A 21,407-nucleotide genomic window follows, 5' to 3' on the forward strand; every position below is an offset into this window, starting at 1 on the left:
ATTAATTCTTATGTGTGCCCTGATGGGGATTGAACTTGCAACCTTGGTGTATTAGGACAATGCTCTAACCCAGTGGTCGGCAAACTGCAGCCCCTTGAGTGTGGCTCTTCCACAAAATACCATGTGTGGGCGCGCACGTACAGTGCGATTAAAACTTCATGGCCACACTCAAGGGGCCAAAGAGCCATATGTGGCTCGCGAGCCACAGTTTGCTGACCACTGCTCTAACCAACTGTGCTACCCGGCCAGGGTAGCCTTGACTTTCTTTATATCCCTCATCTATAACTATGGAGTTGTTGATCAATGCTTTTTCATCTATATGTACCCTCCCGCCCCTGCCAACTTATTATTTTGCTTTAAAGAACTCAATACGTGAATGAAAAGTTTTAATTCTACTTTCTGTGGTATTAACTTTCATAGGATAAATACACTCAATTAAAATGTACATTTGATATATTTATGCATCTATATAACCACTACCATAATTAAGTAAAACATTTCTATCACCCTAAAAAATTCTCTGTATCTTTTCCTAGCTAAACCCCACTTCTTGCCCTACACAACTACTGATCTACATTTGGCACTATAGATATATCTTTTCTAGAGTGTGAACCAAGTTTTAATTTGTATTTTTTTTCAGTCTTGGATAGCATTAAAAATGTTTTATTGATTTCAGGGAGGAAGGGAGAGGGAGAGATAGAAACATCAATGATGAGAGGGAATCATTGATTGGCTGCTTACTGGGGATCAAGCCTGCAACTTGGGCATGTGCCCTTGACCGGAATTGAACCTGAGACCCTGTAGTCCACAGGCCGATGCTCTATCCACTGAGCTGAACCGGCTAGGGCTTGGATAGTGTTAATAAAGGGTGTCCCAAAATTCACGCAAGAAGAAAACACAGGTTTATAATTAAAAATTATACATTTTTTATTGATTCATAAAGTATACAGTATAGGGTTATGTATAGAATAGCATATCGGGTAAATGGCCTCCACAGCTTTGCTGGCACATATGCACTCTTTTGTTGAAATTTTCCATGATTGTTTTGCATAAATGTGGCTGAATTTCGATGAGGCTCATTTTCATCTTGATGGCTTGGTTAATCGACAAACTTGTCGCATTTGGGGTTCAGAAAATCTACGAGTGATTGTTGAGAAACAAATGCATCAACAACGTGTTACTGTTGGGTGAGGATTTTGGGCTGGAGGCATCATTGGACCATTCTTCTTTGAAAATGCGGCTGCTAAGGCAATAACAGTTAATGGTACTTGCTATTGCGACATGATAATCCATTTATCCAATATGCTATTCCATACATAACCCTATACTGTATACTTGATCAATAAAAAATTTACAATTTTTAATTATAAGCCTGTGTTTTCTATCAAAATTCTTGCGTGAATTTTGGGACACCCTTTATATTCTGATGGTTTCAATAAGGTTTGTTAGTTGCAAGCAACAGAAAACAACTCTGGCTGATTTTAGCAGCAAGGGAATTTGTTGAAAGGATATTTAAAATGGCTGGTAGACTTATGAACCAAGTTTGGGATTATGTGGCAGGCAACGATGCCCCAAATCATATAGTACACTTGTTCTAGTGAGGAAACCACCAAAAGCAGCAGATTGAGTCACCTAAACTGTATTAGCAACTTTTTGTATTTTTTAGAAAATAAAAAGTCTATCAAGTATATGTGCCTTAGGAAATCCTGCAACTGTCAATCAGAGTGACAATATCCTAGGTCAGTGATGGCGAACCTATGACACACGTGTCAGAGGTGACACGCGAACTCAATTTTTTGGTTGATTTTTCTTTGTTAAATGGCATTTAAATATATAAAATAAATATCAAAAATATATATCTTTGTTTTACTATGGTTGCAAATATCAAAAAATTTCTATATGTGACACGGCACCAGAGTTAAGTTAGGGTTTTTCAAAATGCTGACACACTGAGCTCAAAAGGTTCGCCATCACTGTCCTAGGTCATGTGTCCATCACGCCTTAGCTGCAAGGCGGGCTGGAAAAACCTGGCACTTTCAGCCTCTATAGTGGGAGGCATCTGATCAAACCTCATGAACTTGCAGCTTCATGACTGGTGGTCACTACAAAGAGGCCACATTTGAGAAGCATCTGGATGTAAAGGAGCCTACGAGATGTTGAATGTGTGGATCAGGTCACCAAGGAAGTTACTGTTTAATGAAATAGAAACAGATGTTTTGGCCTTCATACCTGCTCAAGGTTTTTCTTCTTTAGATAACTTCCCTAAACTATAACCTCCTAATAAAATCAATGGGTCTAAATTAATTGATTTTATCCAAACAAGAATGCACCATATCAAAAACTAGTATAATATTAACTAATGAATTTCATACTTATTCACAAAAGATTTATCTTTAAGTTTTATGCTAAGTATTTTCACTCTTCTGAAATTGCATAAACCTCACCTCAAGTTGCCTCTAATAGTTGTGTTCATTTCACGTTAACACATGAAGTAAGTCCAGTTACTTCACCAGTTCTACCTGCTATCCCTCACTCTTGATTTCAATTGACAGGTCCAGGGAAGAGGGGATGGCTTGATCCAGGGACAATGAAGATGCAATGTTGAAGAATAAGTTGGAGGAGAGAAGCAACAGGCACCATGGAAAAAACCAAAACAAAGCAAGGTTAGATATTTTATATGTCTTGCTTTAGGGCTCGGGATTTAAGAAATATGAGTTGTAGTATTTGTCTTTCTGTTTTCTCAAAACATGATAGTATGTTCATTTTACTATTCTCTTTTTCTTATCATAATAACCACAAAGAGCATAGACTTGGCGCTGGAGAAACAGAAAATGCTATTTATATACTTTTGAGCGGTTATCTAATTTTTCTTAGCAATAAATTTAGAACTGCCTCAGAATAACCTGCTCAATAAGGCCAAGGTACACATTCAACTAATAGACATCTAACACCTTGTATGCTAGCCTAAAAATGTAAGGCTTTCTCTTTTAATCTTACCACACAGAATCAACATTATAGAAGTAGGTTCTGTTATCAAATGAGAAAACAGTCATAGAGAGAATTCAGGCTACAATCACGAAATGTCAAAGTTCAATCTGGGAGATTGGTCTGTTCCCAAGTTCTGGTTCTTGCCATGAAACTAGGCTGTTGGGACATAAAATGGGCTAAGGAATCTTTACTTGGGCATATTTTGGGCGTTTGGGTAATCTCAAACCATCTGGATTTTATAGGGACAGCCCCCTGTGTGCATTACGTTCTGGGCTGAGGCTATGTATTACTTATGAACTGACATACTATGGCTGTTCCTCTAAGAAGGATTTCTTGTACCAGCATGTCTTAGGAGAAGAGTATACACATCCACATAACCAAATGTTTGCAACCAGAGGTTGCATGTATAAACTGCTTGATTCATACAATGTGACACAATGGAGATGTAGTTAAATGGATGAGCAAGGAGCTGCATGTTTCACATGGATTGCCTCATCTTCACGGCCAACCAGTGTGATTCTGAAAGGTGTATTTTAGGCCAATATTTTTTCTCCCTAGGTTTTAAATGGTTTTTATAACCTACTTACATCATTTGTGTTTCAGTCTCTAGTGTTGCCAAGACTATTTTCTTTTTGCCTCCATCCTTACCAGACCTTTTCCATCGGCAATTCCCTTCTATCCTCTTGCCTAGGAGGACAGCAAAATTCACTTAGCTGATCTGGACAGTGACAAAAAGGCAGAGTTCAGAAGTTTTGCAAGGATCAAAGGCAGGAAAAGTCAGGATATTTTATACAGGCCCCCAAGAACAATAGAGGGACAACTGGATAGGTGCCTGGTGACCAGCAGTCTTCTTGACTTACAGAACTAACCCCTCAGTTAAATTGTAGTCAGCACCAAGAACACAAGTGAGACCCTTCATGGGCAATCACTTCTGGTAATTAGTGATTGTTAATCATTCCAATTTGGTTGAGAAACATCCTCATTCCAGTACAACATGGTTTTCTACTACAGGAGTTTTATCAGGTAGGTCTGGTCTGGCCATTAGGATGTGAATATAAAGTCACCTATACAATTTTATGCTTTGTTCTTGTTGAAACATTGTCCTGCCGGCACAGATCTAGGGTCCTATAAATCCCCTTATTCTCTGCATGTGTCTAAAGAGGACAGGGACAGAATGAGTAACGCTGACTGAACAAAGCTCTTTCTCCCTACAGGAGAGAATGAACATATGCCGATGAATAATCCTTCCACACAAATTTACCAGGTAAAGACAAATAGATTCTTTTGAACAATCCTATGTGTTATAGTGATGACTGTTCTGTATGTATAGTTTTTTTAAGTGCTCACAAATGCTTCCACATATATCATATTTTTTCACTTAACAAGTTCATTATATTTAGATAGGCAGGGTAGAGAGCACCATTCCCACTGCACTTTTGAGAAAACCGATTATTAAAGGACAACTTAATCCAGCTTATAAAATACAGCACCACCACTCCCACATCAACTCTGCTTTGCTTGCCTGCTGCCACCATCACTATGCCCAGTACACCGTGCAATAACATTTCCATCAGAGGGGAAGAGAGAGCAAGATCTATTTTTCTTAGCTTCCTATTTTAGCAGGGAGAACTGAGAATCGAAAAGGCGTTAATATTGCAAATGCTAAAATATGGCGATAGAGAAAAATTGAAGGTCCTTTAAACAATGGGGATAATTTAATTTACAAGGAAGATGAAAGTTGTGGAAAGCACTTTGTAATATATCTGCCATCAGGGTCACATTTGACTACTTTGGTTATCTGAATAGTATTTATTTGGCTTCTATTTTCAACTTTAAATTTAAAGTAAATTTCTGTCCTTAAAAATACAGAAGTTTATTCTGACATAATTTGTAACGTAAAAGCAGCTAGGGAAACCTGTGCACCGGTGGGGTCCCTTGGCCTGGCCTGCGGGGATCGGGCTGAAATGTCTCTCCTGACATCCTCTGAGGGGTCTCACAGGGGTTGCAGATTGCGAGAGGGCAGTTCTCGGGTGATGCACCTCGGAATCGGGTTCCTTCCTCTCTGGTTCCGGGTACATCACCTGAGAACCGCAGCTGCCAAGTCACCTCAAATCAGCAGCTCCTGTGTTGAGCATCTGCCCCGTGGTGGTCAGTGCACATCATAGCTACCGGTTGGAGCGTCTGCCCCCTGGTGGTCATTGTGCGTCATACCTACTGGTCAGACAGTTGTTTAGGCTTTTATATATATAGATAATTACTATGTGCAAAGTCTACTGCTTGGCTTAATGGGAGATAAAACAAATGGAACAGACATGCTCATTGATTTATTTTTTATTGTCTAAAGTTTTACATTTGTCTTCTTTTTCCCACCTACCCCCAGCCATTCCCACCCCAGGCAAGCCCCCAGATTTTTTTTTTAATCCTCACCCGAGGATATTTTTCCATTGATTTTTTAAGAAAGAGTGGAAGAGAGGGAAAGACAGAGAGAAATATTGATGTGAGAGAAACACATTGATTGGTTGCTTCATGCACGCCCTCCCCAACCAGGGCCCAGGCCAAGGAGAAGCCTACAACTGAGGGACGGACCCTTGACTGGAATCAAACCTGAGACTCTTTGGTCTGCAGGCTGACACTCTATCCATTGAGCCAAATTGGCTAGGGCCATTCTCACTGATTTTTAAGCGTCCTGGTAAATACATACAAGATAGACTGTTGGAAGGATTACAACTGAAGCACTGGTAAAATTCTATGAGATATGGGGGAAGGATGAGTTAATATTGACTGAAGGATGTAAACCAGGGGACAAGTTTATAATTTGGTAAGTGGATTTGGGGAAGGATATTTTAGGCAGAGGGACTAGCTTGAACAAAGGCCTGGAAATGAGCCTTCACTCAATGCTGATTTGATGCCTCACTTGTCCAAAACCTTCCCTGCCCACCTCCCTCTGTTAATGTCTGACTTGTGTATGGAATTTGAATGAATGTGAGTATCTCTTTAAACTCAGGTATGATTTAAAGTCTATCACAGATTCTATGTAGGTCACTCCCTGAATGTTGGCTAAATATAGCCGTAGGGGTGGCCTCATTCTCTTATTGTATCACAAATCCAAGTGCATCTGTTCACAGTGGAACAAATGAAGCAGTGGAAGTGAAGTTGGTCTATATGACCTCTATGATGCTGTGATTATAACCCCATTCTTGTTTTAAAAGAATGCTTTCTAAGCCCCAATTTGCTTACTCCAAGCAACATTTAACCAAGAGAAGATGGAGAAGTTAAGAAAGAAGAGGAAGAGGAAGGAGGGGAGTAGGGCAAGGTTACCTGTAATAGAATACAATCTACACTAAAATGGGAGCGCAAAATGTGAAATTTGAAGCACAACATGGCATTTCCATTACTTATTTAATTTTCTTGATAGAGCCCTCCATTCTTACATTATAGTAAATATTAACTTGTTTTTTTTGTTGTCTATCTCTTTCTAGAATGTAAGCTCCAAGGGCAGGATTTAGTACATTTTGATTTCTGTTGTATTCTCAGCATTAAGTACAGTACCTGGAATATAAAATATATTCAATAAATAATAGCTGAATGAATTAATGAATATCTGAAAAATGTGTATATTGCTTGGAGCCAAGAGGTCTAATGCAGTCATTCAGTCTGGTACCAAATGGTGTTTGGAAATTGTCTGGTTCTATGGAAAAAAAGAATAGATCCTCACTTCATACCCTAATCAAAATAAACTCTAAAGTGTTTAATGGGTTAAATATAAAAATCTACACTAATAAAAGAGAAACATGCAAATTGGTGTCACTCCACTATGCCCACCAGCTAATCAGAGTAACTATGCAAATTAACCTAACAAAGATGGTGGTTAATTTGCATATGCAGGCGTGGAGCGAAGACTGAAGGCTCTGGTTGGAGTGAAGACTGAAGACTGAAGCCTTGCTGTGGCCGCTTGGCTTCTCAGCTGTGGCTGGACCAAAGGCTTGGGTCCCAGGTGCTGAAGGAAAACCAGTGCTGGCCGCCAGGAGAAGGAAGGCCTATTGCGTGAATCTTTGTGCAACGGGCCTCTACTAAAACCATAAAAGTTTAGCATTAGTGAATATTTGTTTCTGGATGTGAAATATTTAAGTGAAAAAGCACTAGAAGAAATCACAATGGAAAGGGTTTAGAGTTCATCCACATCACAACTAAAATTTTTCCCAACATAAATATATTTTTTAAAAATTCAAAGGAAAATAAAAACATTGGAAAATCCCTACTATTAACCCTTTGTAGTATTTATATATTCATAGAAATTAATAAAAAAGAAAACTTCTGAGACCTCAGTAGAATGTAGGCAAAGGACACAATTTATCAAGGTAAAATTATAAACGTCTAATTGAATAGGTTGAAGCTCAAAGAAACAGTGATTAAAACAAGGAGTATTATTGTTTTACTAATTAGAAAATAATAAAATAATAATATTTCAAAAAAATTTTTTTATTGATTTCAGAGAGGAAGGGAGAGGTAGAGATAGAAACATCAATGATGACAGATAATCATTGATCAGCTGTCTCCTGCACACCCCCTGTTGGGGATCGAGCCCACAACCTGGCATGTGCCCTTGGAATCGAACCCAGGACCCTTCAGTCCTCAGACCAACACTCTATCCACTGAACCAAACCAGCTAAGGACATAATATTTAGTTTTGATGAGTGTGCGTAAGTTGGCAGAAACTTCAATGAAAATTATTAGTTAAAATGTAGTAAAAATGTTAAAATGGTCATACCTCAGTTGGCTCTTTGTTTTTTGGAAGGACTTGACCTCCTTGATAAGAGTAAGAGATACAGAGACCCAAATCATGTCACAGAATGTGCACTACCATCTCCCAGTTCATTTCAGGCAGAATTACTGCCAGGTCAGATGAGTTAGTGTGGATATACTGACAGCTTCTTGGCTCAGTATATTTCTTTTTAATTGAACTCAGATCTATTTCCTTTTCTTCTCATCCTTTGTCCATTGTATGTAGCTCTCTCTAAATCCACCACTATCTCTTTTTCAGAATCAGATTGTGTTGCTTCACTCTTGATTACTTCATTTTGCATATGGATTTTTAAATTATGATTACATTAACATGAGAAGTGGTGGGGGTGGTTCCACAGTTAAGGTAACAGATGTCTTAACTGCACAATTTAGTCCTAGCGCAACCATCACATTAATGATTTGAACTTTGACATGTTTTTGGCTCACTTGAAACCTTAGGAATGTAAACACTGCAACTTCCTCCATTTATATTATGTTTCTTATCTTATTTGAGACATGTTTTTCTAAATATACTAATTTAGGATATTACATATGATACAGAATGTTTCCAAGAATATACAACCATATTATTAGAACTTTCAAATCCTCTGGTCAAATATGTTTTGTATATGTATTAATTGAATATACTATCTCTTTCCAAAACTAAATTTCCCTTTGGGTCAAATATGACCTAACATCCTTTAACTCATAGTAATTTTATATTTAGAAATTTATCCTAAAGGAACAATCTAAAATACACACAAAGCTTTAAATAAAAAGCATATGTCAGCATTATTTATAATATTGAAAAGTTACAAACAACATAAACTTCCAACAAGGATAAATGGGTAGCTAAACTCTGCCATAACATAGGATGGAATATTATGTAGTCATTAAAAATAGACATTTAAAAAATGAAGGATATGGGAAGGGGTTTATAAGAATGTTAATCAAAAAGAAGGGGGCAGAATCAAAATATATCTGTAGTGTGATTTCAACCATATAAATATCTGCATTCAAATGCATTGAACAAAACAGAAGGAAATATGCCTAAACATGAATGGTTATATTGAAGTAATGAGATTTGGGGTGATTCTTTTTTTTTCTTTTTCTCTGTAATGAAAATAATTTAAGAAAATGAATTATGTGCCAAAAGAACCTCCAATTGAAAAACTATGGGAACCAGTCCTACAATAATAGGTTTTATTATTTAAGCTGCCATTGAAAGTTTTATAGGATTTATAAGCCCTGTTTGAGTCTGTCTCTTTTTACCTTTGAGGAATATCTTCTAACCCGAGAGAAGTTAACTCTATTAGGCACCCAGGGATCAGTAAGATCAATTTCCGGCATACCCGGCTTCATGTCAGTTTCAATAGTGCCCTGTAATGACTTTAAGGGTCAACTTCTGCAGGGAGTATAGAGAAGTAGATTTGGGAAATTTACTCTCTTTTTTTTAAATAATGATTTTTTTATTATGAAAAATTGACATTCAGATGAGCCTGAAAAGATCATAGTGGGAAATTTACTCTTGACTTGCTCCCCACTTTGTGTTTTGTTTTTTTAAAAATATATTTTTATTGATTTCAGAGAGGAAGGGAGAGGGAGAGAGAGAGAGAAACATCAATGTGAGAATCATTTATCGGCTGCATCCTGCACACACCACGCTGGGGACTGAGCCTGCAACCCAGGCATGTGCCCTGACCAGGAACTGAACTGTGACCTGGTTCATAGGTCAATGCTCTACCACTAAGCCATGCCGGCCGGGCCCCACTTTGTGTTTTAAATCATCGCATTTCTGGGGATCAATAAAGAAGCCTAAAATTAGGGAGACAGAAACTGGCAGAAAGACCATGTTTCTTCTGTAGCAATCCTGGTTAAGGGGACGCCAAAACAATTATCTTGGCATCCTTGCCATCATGAGCTACTTCAAAACACCCTGGCTTTTGCTCTTATAGAGCACTAAGTCAGGTGGTGTAGGAATTTGGCATGTCTTGAAGAAGTTTGCCAAATGTTGACATTCCTGAGTTCTCAGGGTTCTCAAGGCACAGGCCCAATCCCCTGAATTTGCCTCATAGTAGCCTTCTGAACTTGATAATGGGACAGAAAGGAAGGAGAAGTCTGTGTAAAAAAACACAGACTGGAACAATGTGTATACTTTATGAAAATTTAGTTTGATGGATCTTTGGTGGAAAAGAAACTGGAAGATGTTGACTAAAACTCATCTTAGGAAGAGTTAAAACACACACACAACAGCAAGAGTTAAGCCAAGAAAATAAAGAAAACTGAGAAACAGAAATTAAGAGCAGGAAATAGAAAGAATTCGGACTCCTCTCCCCTATTTCTTTAAGCCTAAGATGCCCTCTGTGGTACCCTAGGCTTCGAAGTACAAGTCTTCCCTGAACCTGACTCCAGTGGGAGCCCGCCTTCAGCGGCAGGATGGAGGGATCATAACCTCTCTAGAGCAGCTTCATGAAAAAATCAACGAGATGAGCAACGTGTTCAACTCGCTGGAGAACAAGGTAGACACTCATTTCTAAATCTTGGGGTGGGCTGAGGGCTGTCAAGTAAGAAAGCTGAAGAGAGAGCAGAGTAAAAGATATAAGTCCATGTCTTCAGAGTATTTTTTATTCACAAATAAATGGCCAGTTGGCCCTGGAAAACCAGTCGGTAGCAACTAAAGATACCAAGGGCCCACGCATCCTAAAAGGGACAGGCTGTGTCAGGGGTGTGACTGCGCTCACTATGGCATCACTCCCTGGCTGGTCACTGGTTGTGAAACTATATTTAAAGCAATAGTGCTGCTTCAGTGACAGGTACCCAATGGGCTCAAAGTAATATATGTGAAGGAAAATGGCTCACAGCTCAAAATGGTTTCAAAAATCCCAAAGTCCCTATATAACCTGTCAGAGAAAAATTTTGATAGTTTTTAATTTTTCGAGAGCTGGGGTTCTACAGGTGAGGAGAAATCCTTCTGTTGTCTTTTGGGTCCTGGGGAAACTCTATGAATCCACCTACGAGAGTAGTGATCATGAAACCTATTTCTGTCAGATACTGGTTCCCTCTGTTTTTCAAGCAGGACACCTGAGTGAATTTCAGAGCACCTGCATGAATGCTAGGTTTCCTTCTTTCAGTTTTAAAACCTGCATACATTTTGTTTGATATTATATAGCTGCAGATTTTGCTTATTTTGCTCACAGATGAATTTACATAATGAGAATTACCAGATCAAAACTAGTTGATCTGGAGATTTAATACATCATGATGACTGCATTAGGACATGTGCTAAAATCCATCACAAAGATTAAATAAAATTTAAATGATTGGAATAAAAAGCAGATTGCTCATGTTGTTTCCCAAACACTCGACAGGTCTGGCTTTTTTCTCTCTGAATGATCTCTTTGATTCCTCTCATTTTTCCCTACTCCCAGCCCTCGAAAGAAACCTTTGTGAACCACAAAATGCTATACTTTAAAAAAGTGGTGTACTTATAACTAAGTCAGTTTATTGTGGGAAGTGCAAGTTGGAACCATTTAGACAACCAGATTCTAAAATGTTTAGAAATACACATTTGAAGGAATTTTGTTCATGTACCTTTAAAATTAGAATACTTGCCCTACCTGGTTTGGCTCAGTGGATAGAGCATCGGCCTGCAGACTGAAGGGTCCTGGGTTCAATTCTGGTTAAGGGCACATGCCCAGGTTGCGGGCTCAACCCCTAGTAGGGGGCATGCAGGAGGCAGCCAATCAATGATTCTCCTTCATCACGGATGTTTCTATCTCTCTCTCCCTCTCCCTTCCTCCCTGAAGTCAATAAAAAATATGTTAAAAAAATAAAGTTAGAATACTTGGTGGCTATCTTAATTATAGAACAAATCTTCTAAAAAAAGTCTGTTTTACAGAGAGATCTGGAGCTAAGAGTTCCTCTACTTAGCAGAGTATAAGATTATACATGTCAAGAAAGTAATGTTATCTTATTGTTATTAAGTTATTGTCTGTTGGAAATGCTTATTTTTTAACCAAGATTTAATGTACATTTACTCTTAACACACGGAACAAAGAGTTCATACTGAATAAATGATATTCATTTAGCCAAAAAAGGAAAAAAGGAGGAATTTACATCAAGTTTTAGCTACATTGTTTGAAATACAAATATGCAGATTTTATCACTGAAAAAAAATCTCAGTTGTGTTTCTTCATCAGGAACTTTGGAAATGCTTTTTCATTTGTTCAATAAATAAAACTCAATTTTAGAAGTGCTCCATTTTCTCCACACTTGTTTGTGCTTAACTTAAAACAAACAATTAATTGTTGAAAGTATATATGTCCTCCTTTTTTCCCCATTGACCCCTTCAACCAGCTCTCACCTCTCACCCGAGGCCTTTACCACACTATTGTCTGTGTCCATGGGTTATGCATATATGCATACAAGTTCTTTGGATGATCTCTCCCCACTTACCACCCACGTCCGCCTTCCCTCTGAGATTCAACAGTCTGTTCCATGCTTCTATGTCTCTGGATCTATTTTGACCATCAGTTTATTTTGTTCATTAGACATGTGATACTTGTGTTTCTCTGACTGGCTTACAGTATTTTACTTAGCATAATACTTTCCAGGTCCATACCACCCTAAACACGCCTGATCTTATCTGTGCTTAACTTTTTGATTTGCCACTTAAGGGAGAATTAAAATTCCTTAAACACCTTCAATGTACCTAGCATGTACTAGGACAGGCACCTTACCTACATTTATTCATTTTAGTATCAAAACAGCCTTGTGAAACAGGTGTTGTGATGGTTATTTTATGGATGAGGAAACTGCTACAAAGAGGTTAACCAACTTGCATAAGATCTTAGTACTTGTGGGAAAGTGCTAAGATTTGTACCCTATCTGACTCCAATATTGATCCCCTTTTCATGTGTGGAAGTTGACAATAAGAAGTCCAATGTGTGCACTGCAATATGACCAGACTTGACTGCAGAAGATGAATTATATCACTATCAACAACTGCCCCTGAAAATACTATTATTTCCTTTTTCATGCTATCACTCAAGAATTAAAAAAAAGTCTTCCGTTTTAAAGAAATTCTCAGATATGTTTAGTTATCACCCTTTTTTATCATTTAATTTTTTAAGGAAATAACTAAATTTCTTCCTCTTCTAACAACCAGGATATGACCTATCCTTTTTCTCATGGAATTCGAAGAGTTACAGGACCAAGACTGTTTTTCACATGCTTATGTTGTTTTTCAAGTAAATCTTATTTTTAAAAAAATATATTTTTTTATTGATTTCAGAGAGGGAGAGAGAGATAGAAATATCAGTGATGAGAATCACTGACTGGCTGCTTCCTGCACGCCCCCCACTGGGGATTCAGCCCTCAACCCAGGCATGTGCCCTTACCAGGAATTGAACAGCAACCTCCTGGTTCATAGGTCAACGCTCAACCACTGAACCACACTGGCTGGGCTTAAGTAAATCTCATTTTAATCAAAGGTGTTAGAATATATAAGTAGCTTATAGGTGCACTTGTAAAATTAATTATTTGCATGCTTTCTTGTCACTATCAAGCAGAAGCATGTGCTGTATAAAAAAGACCTTCTTTTCCCTAGATCAGGGGTGGGAAATCTTTTTTCTGCCAAGGGTCATTTGGATATTTATAACATAACTTGTGGAGCATACAAAATTATGAACTTAAAAATTAGCCTGCTATATTTGGTCAAACATTTAATTAACTCACCCCTAATGTCTTGGTAGGGCCAGACAAAATGATTTCAAAGGCCTCATATGGCTTGCGGACCACACGTTCCCCATCCCTGCCCTAGATGCATGGGGCCAAGATTGCCTTAAGTTGTCCAAACTTTAGTTTAACAGGAAATGTGGTCTGTAAATTTTCAAGAGCCTGGTTTCTCAAACAAAAAGAAAAATTCAAAAGGTCAATGGTGCTGTTTATAATTCTTTATAGTAAACTGAATTCACTCTTTGTGTATTATTTAGTTGCAGGCCCTGGCCTCTGAACTCAAAACTGGTTTCACAGAAGCAATGCAAGAACTGTCAAGAATTCAACATGGAGAATATGCTTTGGAAGAAAAGGTTAAGACCTGCAAATGTTCCATGGAAGAAAAAGTTACTGAGATGAAGAATTCATTAAACTATTTCAAAGTAGGCCCCCCTCTTCTATTTCACTGCTGAAGAAAGATCCTTGGTCTTGGTTACACAAGAAGAAAACTTACCTTTTCACATAGCAGCCAAATAGAAGAATATTTCCTCTGTCCCATTCACTAATTATCATGGAAAAATATATATTTTAGGCTTTTCTTTTTTGGAACTTTGTGTTAAAATTAGAGGCCACAGAAGTAAAATTTTCATCTCTCATCCACCGATTCATTCATTCATTCAACAAATATGTATTAAAAGCTTACTGTATACTAGATACTATGTTATATATTTTTTAGCCCATATGCCAGATTAAATGCATACTGATGCTTACTTTTTAGGAAGAGCTGAGCAATGCCATGTCAATGATCCAGGCAATCACTTCCAAACAAGAAGAGATGCAACAGAAAATTGAACAGCTTCAACAGGAGAAGCGAAGAGAATCTCGAAAAGTGAAAGCCAAGTGAGTTTTCTACAAAAAATTGACCAAAGGCAAAGCCGTAAGTGATGACTTTACAGAGACACCAAGAACACCTTCCTCACTATCAGTATATAGCTAGCTGGCCACTGGGATCTATGGGTCAGCATCTGATAGGTTACAGAGCCATAAAAGTTGGTTAATACTAAGAATTGATATTAACTATTAAATGGAAATGCACTTAATAGGCAGTAAAATGAAAATGGTATAAAATGGCATGTAGTATTTGATTTCAACTGTAAAATAACAGCTAAAAAGATATTTTTTAAAATATATTTTATTGATTTCAGAGAGGAAGGGAGAGGGAGAGAGAGATAGAAACATCAATGATGAGAGAGAATCATTGATTGCTGCCTCCTGCATGCCCCACACTGGAGCTTGAGCCCACAACCCAGGTATGTGCTCTGACTAGGACTCAAACCATGACCTCCTGGTTCATAGTTCAACAGTAAACCACTGAGCCATGTAGGCCAGGCAAGACATATTTTAAAATAACGATTGTTGTGTTAAGATGGGAGCATCACCAGTGATTTTCTTTTTATATTAGTTTTCTAAAATTTCTCTAATGCTATTATTTTCTTCTACCATGGAAAATAAGTTTATATTAAACAACTAGAGGTCCGGTGCACAAAATTCATACACAGGTAGGGTCCCTCGGCCTGGCTGGCGATCAGGGCCAATCAGGGCCGATTGGGGTCCTCCAGTTGCCGGCCAGGGCCTCCCTTCCCTGGCTGCCGGCTACCGGCCGGGGCCTTCCTTCATTCCGTGCTACCCCCTGATGGTCATCACATGTCATAGTGAGGAATAGAACTCATGGTCTCCCAGTCAAACTTCCGCGGGGACACTTTGCATATTAGCCTTTTACATATATAGACTAGAGGCCTGGTACATGAAATTTGTGCACAGAGATGGGGGTCCCTCAACCTGGCCTGCAACAATGCCAGTGTTCCTCACCCCGCCCTCTGGCCTGAGGCCCCTCTGTGTGGCTGGGGCACGGATGCTGGGCTCGCATCGCCGTGAGCTCAGCATCCCTCGCCCCGGCCTTCAGCCCGAGGCCCCTCCCCTCCCTCCATGCGGCTGGGGTGCAGATATTTGTGCACTGGGGGAGGGAGGGGGTGTCCCTCAGCCTGGCCTGCACCCTCTCGCAGTCCGGGACCCCCCCAAGGGGTGCTTAGTGGTGCCATGGAGACAGGAGAGGCGCCTGCCATTGCCGCTGCACTCGCCAGCTGTGAGCCCAGCCTACCAAGTGCCACAGGGGAGCACACTGACCACCAGGAGGCAGCTCCTGCATTGAGTGTCTGCCCCCTGGTGGTCAGTGCGTTTCATAGCGACCGGTCGTTCCGTCGTTTGGTCGATTTGCATATTAGGGTTTTATTATATAGGATGTTTTTAATAGCATCAAATTTAAACTAGAAATATGGCAATAACATCTGTGTGGCTCTGGAGAATGGCTAATTGTTTTCAACTGAAGACCTTCTGTCTCCTGGTTCCATTGTGTTGCTTTGTTAAATGAATGTAAATCATTCTAAGCAAATTGTCACCACTGCAAACTCTATAAAGTCAGTAACAGAGAAATAAGAATGTAGATATTACAATTAGGTGATTTATAGATATTTAAAATTTTTTCTTCAACTTTGGTGATAAATTGTTAGTGTTTGACCATGGTTAATTTTATATGGTTCAATACAATAACTTAGAAATTTTCTTGAATTATTCTGAACTGAATCTCTTCTGAACCCACCAGGTATTAAGACCTTTTGCTTCCCTTTCCTAGGAAAACTCAAAAAGAAGAGCATGGCTCACAGGCTGGGCCTGCTCAAGCACAAGGAAGTCCTTTCCGTTCAATCAATATCCCTGAGCCTGTTCTTCCAAATGAAGACTTCACAAACCTCTTGCCTTCTCAGGCCTATGAAAAAGGTACAGCTCATAAATCATATTGAATTAGCCACGAATTTTTTCCTTGATTCTGAGGGCTTAAGTAATCATCAGAATGGGCCTAAAGCCTTCATCCTTGTTAGAGGAAAATGGTGTATTGCTCAGAATTTTCCCTCTTGCATCTGGAATTTAAAAGAATCCAGAGGATCTGAGAAATCAGGAGAGCCTGCCTAATTTAAAAATGTTTTCTTTTTTGGGAAAATACTGGGTGTTTTGAATTTCAAATGGACCAGAGATAATTTGTTGTACAACCATAAGAAGGAAAATGTTTAAAAAATTACTCTAATGAATTGTTTTATTTCCCATATCACTTTCTCAATCCTTGTGTCTCTGCATAGACATTTTAAAGTAGCTATATTCTTAGCATGGATAAAACTGTGTTCTGCTTCTTTTTCAGCAAAGGTTTCACTGACAGGAGAAAGATATATCTACCCTAACTGCAGGCAGTGCCCTCATGCAATCTAACTCTGTACATCTCTTTTTCTGGAAAACCAGAGCTGGTGCTGTCTGTGGGCTGAAACAGTCACCAGCCATATCCCTGTCCTGAGAGATGTTAGGACAGATAATAGAAATTGTAGTTGGGCAGTACTGAAGAAACTGGCATTCCAAGGGATGTCCGCAGACATCGGTTAGGGACCTGTGTTTAACTCAGGAGAAGAAACAAAACAAAAAATGATTGATACTTCTTGGTATCCTCAACAAAATCTAGCAAAGCACCTACAGGAGAATGAATGTAGATATTAACAATGTTTAGGTGAATTTTCTTTTCTTTTGGTCGTATGTAGAAAGTCTCCAAAAGAGGCTCAGTGACTTCTCAACCAATTGTAAAGTCCTCAATTGGCTTCATGAACAATTTGGCTCATCTATTCAATGGCAATATATGTTTTGAATATCTGAATTTAAAAATCTAAATCAAATGGCTTTTAATCAGTATAAACTTTAAAGTACAGATTTTCTTTTTAAAATTTTTTTATCCACTTGAGCAGTTATTTTAGAGATGGATAGGTGCAGCCTGGGAAAACTCACTTTATCCATCTGGGATGTGGGTTTATGGTAGGTGGCTCTATATTCTTTGCTCTATGTCATGAAGAGCATGGCATAAAAGATGGTCTTGTTAGGGGAGATTACAGGAGGGGCTTGGAAAGTAGAGGTCAGATCAATGCCAGGTCTGGGGCAACTGAACATTTTCACAAGAGAAATTATATTTGTAAAGTGTCATGATTAGAAATTATATTTGTAAAGTGTCACGATGGATTTAAATGAGCTATTTAATGGCAACTCCTCCTTCCTTCACTGTTGTGTAGGCATGGCTTATATAACATAGTTTATCCTACCAAGTTGCCGCAAAAGTTTGGGGATAATATGTCATAAGATATTATGTATTGATGGTAGGTTATGTTAAACTCAAGATCAAAAGACTAAACTTTCAGAAAGGATTGACTTACCCACTGTTAGTTATAATACAGTACCCCCAAATTCAGTAGCTTAAAATAGCAAACATTCATTATGTCACAGTTTCTCTGAGTCAGGAATATATACACAGCTAAGCTGGGTGCCTCTGGCTCAGCTAAGCTGAGGTTGCAGTCAAGCTGTTGGTTATACCCACTCATCCTTCCTTCTATCCATTCATCCATCCATTCATCCACACCAGGCATTGATTTAAATGATGGGATATAGTAATGAACAACAAAAATTCCTGCCCTCATGGAGAATTGGTTCTGAAGGAAACACACAATGAACAAGATAAATAAAATACATAATACGTTAGATAGTGACAAAGTGAAAATAAAGAAACATAGGTGTAATTTTATAGTGTGTACCAGGAAAAGACCAGAAGGAAGTGAGGAAGTTAGTTATGATACTGAGGGAAAGAAAGGGAAGAGCCACTACCAATAGGAGATGCAGTTTTTTTCTTTTTAAAAGAAAAGGAACAGCAGGCAGGGAAGAAGGGCAGATATTTTAGGGTCTTAAAACCATTATACAGTCTTTGGCTTTTGCACTAAAATGGGAAGCCATCAGAGGGCGAAGCAGAGGTACGACAGGCTCTGACATATTTTAACAGCAGCATTCTGACTCCTCACATTACCCTCTTCACCATCAGTTAAGCAATAATTTAGCTCTTACTGTGTGTCAGGTACCACTTTAAGCAGCTTACAAATATTAACTGATTTAATACTTATGGTAGCCTATGAGGTAAGTACCACTATTACATCTTTTTACAAATGGGAAAAATCACACTTGTCACATTATATTGTTTTTTCCCACTGCTGTCTCCCCCAGAAAACAGTGAATTCTGTGAGTCTGTCCCTAGTGCCTAGCCCTAGCTCATAGAAGGTGCCCAGTCCATGTTAGTGGAATGAATACTGATTGAAGGCTTTCCTTTCTCTGCAGCCCAAGAGTCCAGATCCATGCATATAGGAGATAGTAATGTGAAGGGAATGATGGGTCCTGGTAAGTGGCTCTTCTTTTTTCTTCTAGCAATTCCATCCTTTCCATTTTTTCACCTCCCCTGCTTCTACTCCCTCAGTGCCAAACCAAGTATTAAAGAACTCAGGCAAAATGAAGCATACTGGTTATTAAGATTCTGAGACATGTATTGGAGTAGGTCAGTGACTCAATTAAACCCAAGAACCGAGAAGGGGTGGGGAAGTTTAAGATCAAACCAGTATTTTTGATTCTTTCTGACTCCTTTCAATTACAGTACAGATGAGTTAACATTAACTGAGAACTCACAGGTGTATGTAGCATGACATAGTTGTATATGAACACACATTTTACAGTTTACTTCAGCGATTTTCAACCTTTTTCATCTCATGGCACACACAAACTATTAAAATTCTGCTGTACACCAAAAAATATATTTTGCCTAACAAAAAATAGATATAATTTTATTCATTCACACAGATTGGCTATTGTTGTGTTGGCTACTATAATTTTTTTTATTTAACAATTTAATGGAAAAAGAGGTCAGGTATTGCATGTTTTAAAAATTCTTGTGGCACACTGGTTGAAAATCACTGGTTTACTTCATTAAAAAGTTATTTACTTAATAGACAAGTCACCCAAATTTTATAACTTATTTCATCTTTCCTCACTCACTTACTCCTTCCTTTCTACAACTTACCATCATCAGGGCCAAGGTGGACAAGTTCCAAAAGCTGACACTGTCTTTGGCCCTTTCCGTTTCTTTCTGTACTTTCTTCCTGGTGCTGCAGGTACTTGATGTGCTCACCTGAAAGGAAGCAGTGTGAGTCTATACATACTATACAAATTAAAATTATTTTATAAATTTATTTTTAAAAACTTATTTAGTAGAGACTACATATAAAGAGTAGAAGTTGTATAGACCAGAAGCAGAGAGAGGTGATCCTTTGCAACTGTGGAGACTTTTAATCCTTAGTTAATATTCCATCCCAGGAGCATGATATTTAAGAATTAGTAACAAATACAATTTTTAAAAAATCAGATCTTGATGGCAAGTGTTATTTTTCAGGAATGAACCCAACGACTCCGGAAGCAGAAGAAAACCTCAAGCCTTGCCTCACAGCCGATATCCAGTCTAAGGGCCATGTGCCATCCAGTGTGTGGAGGCAGCCAAAGGACGGGAAAGAATGGGGCGAGGAATATGTCACAAAAGACCACCCAGATAAACTCAAGGAAGTTGGCCAGGGCAGACATAGTTCCTTGGAAAATGTTTTATGTGAAACTTCTTTAGCTGGTAAGCCCCAAGGGGGAATGCAGGCTGAAATTTTAAAGAACACGATGACTGAAGGGCTAGAATACTTGTAATTTAGATTCAGTGGCCACATGAGACTGCCTAGTATGTGATTTCCTTTCCAGATGAACTAGCCAAAGCCTATAGAGGTCACAATGGCCAGCTGGGACTATCACCTTGATTCTGGGTATCCACTCATTTAAAAAATATGTATTTTTACTGTCTGGCCAATGTGGCTCAGGGGTTGAGCATTCACCCATGAACCAGCAGGCCATGGTTCGAGTCCCAGTCAGGGCACATGCCTGGGTTTCAGGCTTAATCCTCAGTAGTGGTCTTGCAGGAGGCAGCCAATTGATTCTCTCTCATCATTGATGTTTCTCTCCCCTTCTCCCTTAAAAAAATTAATAAAAAATATATTTCAAAATATATTTGTATTGATTTCAGAGAGGAAGAGAGAGAGAGAGAGAGAAACATCAATGATGAGAGAGAATCAATTGGCTGCCTCCTGCAAGACCACTACTGAGGATTAAGCCTGAAACCCAGGCATGTGCCCTGACTGGGAATCCTAACATCCTGATTCATGAGTCAAAGCTCAACCACCGAGCCACACCAGCTGGGCAATGTTGAGCATCTTTTCATATGCTTATTGCTTTCAATATCTTTGTATTGCTTTTATCATTTGATAGGGTTTTGGGGAGAAGTAGTTAACAATTCCTTCCTTGGTTTGTTCTAAAGCTAAAAGACAGACTGTGGCTCTGGAACTGCTTGAATCTGAAAGAAAATATGTCATTAACATCTCTCTGATCCTGAAGATCAAGGCAACATTCCAGGGGTCAGATGGAAAGAGGAATTCCAAAGAGAGAAGGTATCCATGTATTCATTGCCTTTGCTTTTGAGATTAAGATTTAAGGTAAGTGTTTATTATTTCCACTTTGGGAATTCTGGGACCTGTAAAGAGTTCCAGAAATAGTGTTTGAAAAGAGAATATGGAGCGACAGGAAGTAACCTCTGGTTTTCTAAGCTTTTTCGGAAGCCTCCATGTGTACTTTAAATAGATGAGTTGAATGAGATACAGAACAGAATGAGAGCATTCCTCTTCCCTATTGGTGTTTTTTTTTCCTATTCAAAACTGAAAATAAATTTATTAACATTAACTACATTTCCTATAAAAATTGTAAGCTTTCTGCACTTTCTACCCCCGTGGGAAAGTGAGCAGGGTGTGAAAATCACACACAGCATAACTACAATCTGACACTCAAACCTGAGGTTGTTACGTCTTTTCAAGTCTATAAAACTTCAGGTTTTCCTAGAAAAAAGCACAGTGCTCAAAAGCCCCTTCAGCCTGTTTCAAGGCATT

General features: G+C 38.7%; 1 protein-coding gene and 1 long non-coding RNA gene across 3 annotated transcripts in view; one reads left to right on the top strand and one right to left on the bottom strand.

Annotated features, from left to right (window-relative positions):
- LOC102756079 overlaps positions 1–2,582 on the bottom strand; it is a 19,819-nt gene extending 17,237 nt beyond the window's left edge. Inside the window, exon 1 of the long non-coding RNA XR_001512567.1 lies at positions 2,506–2,582. This is a non-coding gene — a long non-coding RNA (uncharacterized LOC102756079). The remainder of the gene's footprint in view (positions 1–2,505) is intronic.
- The window catches only part of ARHGEF33 (Rho guanine nucleotide exchange factor 33), a 51,130-nt gene that overhangs the window by 19,180 nt on the left and 10,543 nt on the right, over positions 1–21,407 (top strand). Inside the window, exons 2-10 of one of the 2 annotated variants that reach the window (XM_015558878.1) lie at positions 2,553–2,663; positions 4,203–4,252; positions 10,146–10,289; positions 13,764–13,928; positions 14,264–14,385; positions 16,175–16,317; positions 18,727–18,786; positions 19,829–20,053; positions 20,786–20,915. In XM_015558878.1, coding sequence (XP_015414364.1) covers positions 2,639–2,663; positions 4,203–4,252; positions 10,146–10,289; positions 13,764–13,928; positions 14,264–14,385; positions 16,175–16,317; positions 18,727–18,786; positions 19,829–20,053; positions 20,786–20,915 — 1,064 coding nt within the window. In that variant the 5' untranslated portion in view covers positions 2,553–2,638. Of the gene's footprint in view, positions 1–2,552; positions 2,664–4,202; positions 4,253–10,145; positions 10,290–13,763; positions 13,929–14,263; positions 14,386–16,174; positions 16,318–18,726; positions 18,787–19,828; positions 20,054–20,785; positions 20,916–21,407 lie in introns of those variants that run through there. The other variant, XM_015558879.1, reaches the window with a different exon arrangement.

The sequence above is a fragment of the Myotis davidii genome, unplaced genomic scaffold, assembly GCF_000327345.1.
Source record: "Myotis davidii unplaced genomic scaffold, ASM32734v1 scaffold151, whole genome shotgun sequence".
In the NCBI taxonomy this organism is placed as follows: Eukaryota; Metazoa; Chordata; class Mammalia; order Chiroptera; family Vespertilionidae; genus Myotis; species Myotis davidii.